This window comes from Callorhinchus milii, unplaced genomic scaffold (assembly GCF_018977255.1).
Source record: "Callorhinchus milii isolate IMCB2004 unplaced genomic scaffold, IMCB_Cmil_1.0 Scaffold5, whole genome shotgun sequence".
Taxonomy (NCBI): domain Eukaryota; kingdom Metazoa; phylum Chordata; class Chondrichthyes; order Chimaeriformes; family Callorhinchidae; genus Callorhinchus; species Callorhinchus milii.
This window is the reverse complement of record NW_024704746.1, coordinates 16,714,707-16,721,135: the sequence shown is the minus strand read 5'-3', so window position 1 is coordinate 16,721,135 and position 6,429 is coordinate 16,714,707. Positions and strand designations below refer to the sequence as shown.

The 6,429-nt window shown below is 35.4% G+C and overlaps 1 protein-coding gene across 4 annotated transcripts in view; it reads right to left on the bottom strand.

Moving 5' to 3' along the window:
• Positions 1 to 3,625: 3,625 nt before the first annotated feature.
• Positions 3,626 to 6,429, bottom strand: part of prkacba (protein kinase, cAMP-dependent, catalytic, beta a) — a 52,753-nt gene continuing 49,949 nt past the window's right edge. For all 4 annotated transcript variants that reach the window (XM_007887222.2, XM_007887223.2, XM_042334897.1 and 1 more), the window contains one exon: positions 3,626 to 6,036. In XM_007887222.2, coding sequence (XP_007885413.1) covers positions 5,911 to 6,036 — 126 coding nt within the window. In that variant the 3' untranslated portion in view covers positions 3,626 to 5,910. The remainder of the gene's footprint in view (positions 6,037 to 6,429) is intronic.

The window sequence follows — 6,429 nt, the reverse complement described above, 5'->3', positions numbered from 1 at the left end:
TGACATGCAAGACTATTGATAACTTGCATTCTGGGCTCAATCGTTTCCACAAGCTGTCTTATCCCCTAGCAGCCACATTTCCTGAAAGCTGCTTGTGAAGTTGTATTGGTGTCAGAGGCTGTGGAGCAGTCACATCCTGTTCAGCAAGTTTTAAAAAAAACTGTTTAAAAGATTTTCAGGAGCCGACTGCGTGCAATAGGAGTCCCAAAGGTGAAAGATCACGGTGCTAACTCTCCATGTCTCTTGGTCCCCAAACATGCATTTTAAAACAAAAGAAAATTCATGCTCACTTGAATGAGCACATGGTCACATTTCCCTTCTAAATATACAATGCATTTTTGTTTTAAATGAAACTCTGAGATGCCGCCCGGCATGAAGGGCGCAATATAAATGTAATTCATTATTGTTGATACATACAGCAAACAACATAAATAATTATCTGTGCAATACATACACAATTTTTCTTTCATATTAAATGTTTATTTTTCTGAAGAAGTACACAATCAACAATCACACATTGAAATACAATCAGGCAAGCCATAATAATGAGTAATCAGATTGTTCTACTGAAGCAGAGTTGTGAAACTAACTTCCTAAACTGTCTCACACAACATTTGTCTGAATTAGGCATTAGGCACAGCACAAGGCTCTCTGGTTAAATTACTGAGTTTGCTTCAATTTGTTGAGTCTGTTATTTTGAACCAACATAAAATGCAATATAACTTCATAATAAATCTTACATGGAGATAGTTGGAAATTAGCATTTTGGTTAATGAAGCAATTTCCTCTGAGAAAACCTAAGGGAAACTGAATTTATTTTGTTGGATTAAAACTCAGTCATTAGTCTCAGATCTGACCAGATCACATAATTCCTGTTCTTCAAACCTATGACGATGAAAAAATACCATCTGATCTTATAACAGCTCTCCTCAGTTTATCAAAGATCTCATACAATACTGAAATAAAACTTACTATTCTCTTTTGGTAGCAATTTATCCAGACTAGAGCATTGGCTGTTACAGTCAGAAGCATTGAAATCACCAGAGCATTATTTTCAAAGGGCTTGCATGAAGGAAAACACAATGTTTTACTGCAAGGATTCCTCAAGAGATTTAGATGACTGCTACAATTCCCAAATTTGGATTCAAATAGCATCCCTCCAGAGGAATTTTAGAATTTGTTCTTCTGCTTAACCTCCTCTTTGAAAGTTTCACTGAATCTGGAATTATAGAAATACCCTTGCTTGGAAAAAACACAGGAAAAAAAAACAATCTTTAGTGAGGTCAAAAGTAAAATATTCACAATTCAAATTTATGTAAATCATGAATATTGATTTCTGTTGATCGATATACATGTGTTATACAGACTATGGGAACTCTAAGAATGGAAGTAGATCACATCGAAGCAAGTACCATAAGAGTTCCACGTGATTGCTGAATTCCAGTGTTCTTTAAACAGGGTTGAGAGCTACAGCCTTTTAAAACAGTTTGTCAAGCGAAAAATAGATCATGGGGAAGATTTGTATGGGTTGAAAAATAATCCATGCTCGTCAATCAAAGTCGCGACATCACACTCCAGCTCAATAAACTATTTTTTTCTGTTGCTTATGCCCAACTAATTAAATGTAAAGCACACAAATTTGCATGAAGAAATCGGATACTTTTTTTCATAAAAGCTATCTCTTTAACTTGAAATGTCCTTTCACATTTATAAGAATTCATGGAGGCATAAATCCATAGGTACTGCTCTACATATACCGTAAAGGAAATGGGAGGCTAACAGAAGACTCCATGTGTTCCCACTCTCCCAAATCAAACCTTCACAATTGTCAAGTTACACGTAATCCTAGAAACATCATCCAATAAATTAGTGACACAATAACAGGGTACACCAACACTTTGTGAATTAGTGTGGAATACTTTTAATTTATACAATATTGCTTATAATACTGTGGCCCGTGAAAATTGAGAAACAGTTCAAAGAAGGCAGCATCTCTATAGAATATACTTATCTGCATTGCTCGAATCCAATTTCAGACTTGGTGAATATTTGCAAAAATAAAGCAGTTACAAAAACAATAAAAAAAAACAAAAGACTGCCTGCAATGTGGGTACAAATTATCTTTCCTTGTGAAAGAGGCATAGTCCTTAGCTCTATATAGCATGCAATCATTGCTAGAGACAGACTGCACTCAAGACGAGTTAAACATGCATTCCAAAAAAACCCTCGTAGAAATCAGCAAATCTGTTCCATTTGATGAATGAGCTCCATAGACAGTTCCTGTATATCCAAAAAGTACACACAAATAACCTACAATTCTGAAGTACATAGAATTACCAGTACTCAGTCGTAGTTATCTTCTCCTCCAGAGAAATTGTGGACCAAAATTAGTATAAAGGTATGCAATGGGGAACAGACTTGCCTGCATACTGAACCAGTAGTATGAAATTAATACAGTATTGGAAATGAAGACAGTACTAGTTAAAATAAATCCAAAATATAAATGCCCAGAAAAACTAATGTCTGAGATGTGCATTTTGAATTAATTTACCAAAACAATGTTGATTATCCCCCAAAATGGTTTATGGTGCTAAAGCTTTTAATTTTCTGAATGATTCAGGAAACAAATTTCTGATAGGTAAACTATTATCTAAAGAACAATTGAAACTGTAGACCAAACTTATTGTACAAGTGACATTTCAGAAAATTAGCCCAGCTAGATTCAAAACCAAAATTTAGTTTGTGAAGGAGTTAACTAAATGTTAAGTTTACAAAGTGTAAAGTTTTCAAAATGGACAGTTGTCATATTAAGTACAAAGGATAATAAAGGTTTCTCTGCTATTTGTTTTAAAATCAAGTCCTGAAAAATACATTTCATTCTCCAGCACTTGGGAATTGAACAGCAACTCCACTACATAGGCTGATCAACATGCCACAATGGAAAATTGGTAGCACACTGCATGATGATCAAATCAAAACACAATGAGCTTCTGTTTCAAGAAAATAAATTAAAAACTGTAAGCAAGATACTCCATCAAAGCTCCTATTGCTAGATTACAGCACCACTGACAGAGATCTGTGATAAATATTATGTCACATACTCTTTCCATTTCTATCTACCTGATCCAGGAAATCAGTAAATTACACCAAACCGGAAAGAATTACAGCAATATTTTTTTACCCCCAATGTCCAAAAAATAGAGCACTCAAAGGAATGGTAAAGTGGTGAAAGACATAAATTGTAAAACACTTTTAAAAAAAAGTCCAATCAAGGGTCCCTGTACATGACAAATCTATTTTGATTGTGTTTAGAATATGAATTTGCCTTCAAAATTTCCTATATTCAGCATTTTACTTACATTATTCAAAATCCCAGGTTACACAATTACTTTTTTTAAAAAAATAAGCTGGTATTTAGATAAATAGGATTCTATTGTACATAAAGTACTGGGCACGCGATTTCATAACATGAAAATGTAAACTTGCATCATGTCCCTTAAAGAAAATGCTATAACACATTGTCAGGATTTTTTTCTTTCCATTTATGAACAGAGGCTCATAAGGTTTTAATATATTGTTTAAATATCAGACTGTCAAAATTTGAAGAACATAAGCCAGTCAGAAATGTGATCTTCAGCGTTTATTAAAACCTTTAAGTCCATAAACGACAACAAAGTTACTGTAGAATTTATCGCATACAGCTAGCATACAACAGCATGTCCTCAGTCTAAATGAAATACAAAAGATTTTAATGTTTTCATACAAAGGAACTTTTAAATTTATTAATGTGACCTTACATTTCTTTAGTTACATAAAATCTGCTACAGCAAAGTATCTTATACTTCCCTTGCACATACAGGTAAATACGGGTGGATGAAAAAACTGCTGTCTGTGTCAGCCTTGTAATGACATTGTTGTGCAAATGTTTGACAGCCAAGATGACAAACAGAATGTTTGATATTACAGCTCATACTGGTAATGCAAATGTCTACAAAGGCCTTACTTCCATGAGTGCCCTTCAGGTTAAGAGGACATTGTGTCAATGTTTCTTTAGTGCTAACACAAGCAAATACACTGGATCTATGCCAAATCAAGTTGGTTTATTAAAACTCATTGCTTTTCTGCCACGTACATATTTCAACCAATCTGAATTCGGCCTGCTTCTGTACATAAGAAACCAATTCCATTTGAACCATTCTAGAGAGCAGGTTTATTACATATACATACATAAATATATATATTATGGAGCGAGAGAAAGAGAGATCAAAACTTTTGTGCCGTAAGTGTACAAATAAAACTAATTGATTAAAATGAGTCGGTTAAAAAATGTTAAATGTGTACAGATCCACTGAATCCATAGCCCATAATTTTAAACACTGAAATACATGAGGAAAGGTGCTCAAGCTAGCACAGAGCAGCACTAGCCTTTTCCTTAGCAACAGATTATGTCATTATATGACAATGCATCTAACTAGTAACTGAGCCTAATACCTGCAACTCTACTTTCTGTTCCCAGGGAGACAACTTATAAAAAAAATGTAGAGATAGTGGAAACGTGGCAGTTGTTACCTGTGTTAAGTACTTTTTGCAATGCATGATCTAAAGCACTAAAATTAATATTCTGAAAAGCTTTTATGGAGTGATTTATATTTTAGCATTTGCCCAAACATCATTTTAGCATCACAAAACTGTGCCTCAGAATCAAACATAATCCTGGCAGTGACCATCATTTCTTTTTTGCAGCATCTTTTTTTTTAAAAAAACTGAGGACTGCAGCTCCAATATATGAGCATCACGTGCAAACGGTTCATTTGTTCACTATGTTGTATACAGCTAGTGAGTGAACCTGTATGCAAAACATTTACCATGTCTTTTATAATTTCCAATGTGAAATCAGCATGATTAAAACCAATATTTCTTAGCTCCATTCCCTGACAGTTACTGAAGCTGCTTCGGTTTCCTTTTAAAACATACCACTTGTAACAGGACCTCATCAATCATCTGCTAATGGATACACAATGAAATTAAGTTTTGCAGGAGGATAATCCCACAAACTATCTATGATTTGACATACTGGTACAACACAGCTACAAATGATATAGCAAAAGCTAGTCTAAAGATTTGCTGGCAGCTTTACTCCGATGGTATTCAGCAGACTGCAGTATCTGTTTATTTTAGGCCTGGATCCTGCCCAGATGAATACAAAAGTAGGGAGGGGCAGCTGAATTTATAATATAGGAGTACTCAAGGCACAGGCTCTGCATAACCTGCTCCACCATTCAATCAATTCTATTTCATTTTGGTCATGTCCAGGAGAACTTGCTTTTGTTCAGTCTATATATAAATACACAGAGAACAAGTACTACTTCCAAAAGGATGCCAAAAAATGCTGTCTAGGTTCTAGGAGTCTGATATTAATTTCTACAAGATAAGGTGTTCTACAACTGTGATCTCTCAGACGCGACAGACAGGTATTGTGGCTGGCGAACACTAGAAGCAACGTTCAGCTTTCACTTCGGGCTAAATCACATCAAGTGCAAAAAAATCCTGAAACACTTGCTCTATCTTTACACTTAAACAAAATGTTTCACTCTCTGTATATTGCCATTTTTAAAGGGAAAAACAAACTACATGACACAAAGTCAACTGCTGTAGAACATAAAGGAAGAAAGGAAGGAAACGATAAGAAAGTGGTCTAGTTTTTGTGTCTTAGCACGGGTAGTGCCTTGCGTAAATGCGCCGGTGTATTAGGGTTGTGCCAATTGCACACATGAATTATGGCAAGAGACCTCAGCCTTGTGGAATGAAGAAACTAAGTAACTGTTTCGACGAATAAGATGGTTTCAGCTCCACCCCATCTGTTAGCAGAGTGCAAAGATCCCAATACAAGCCCTGACGGTCTCTTTCTCTCTAAAAATCAGCAAATTCTTTAGCACACTTTTCGGTTAAAGAGACACGGATGTCCTCCTCTTCATAATCATCAAAATTGCTGGTATCTCCAGGACCTCTGCACTTTGGTATGAATGGCGCTTCCACCTGAAATCAATATTACCGTAATGTAAGACAAATGAATAAAGCTCAGTAAAAAACATACGTTTGTCCTGTACTTTAGATACTACTTTTGCTGTGGCAATATATGAGCCCGTTGCCATCAGCAAAAAAGCTTTCTTCAAACAACTGTTCTGCTGAAAATTAAAACTAAAATTTAAGCACATTTCCTGGTTATCTCGAAAATTTAATTTGTAGCAATTTTGCTTTATTCTTTGTGAATTTTTTTTTTAGCAATTCAAGAGAAGTCTTGAAGGGGCACTGTGTTACTGCTGGCCAGTTGGGCTGTTCACACGATCTGTGCTACACCCCAGGCACTTTTGATAGCAACAGCATCTTTGCGACATCATTTGCACACCAAGATCAGCACATAGCCAGCAG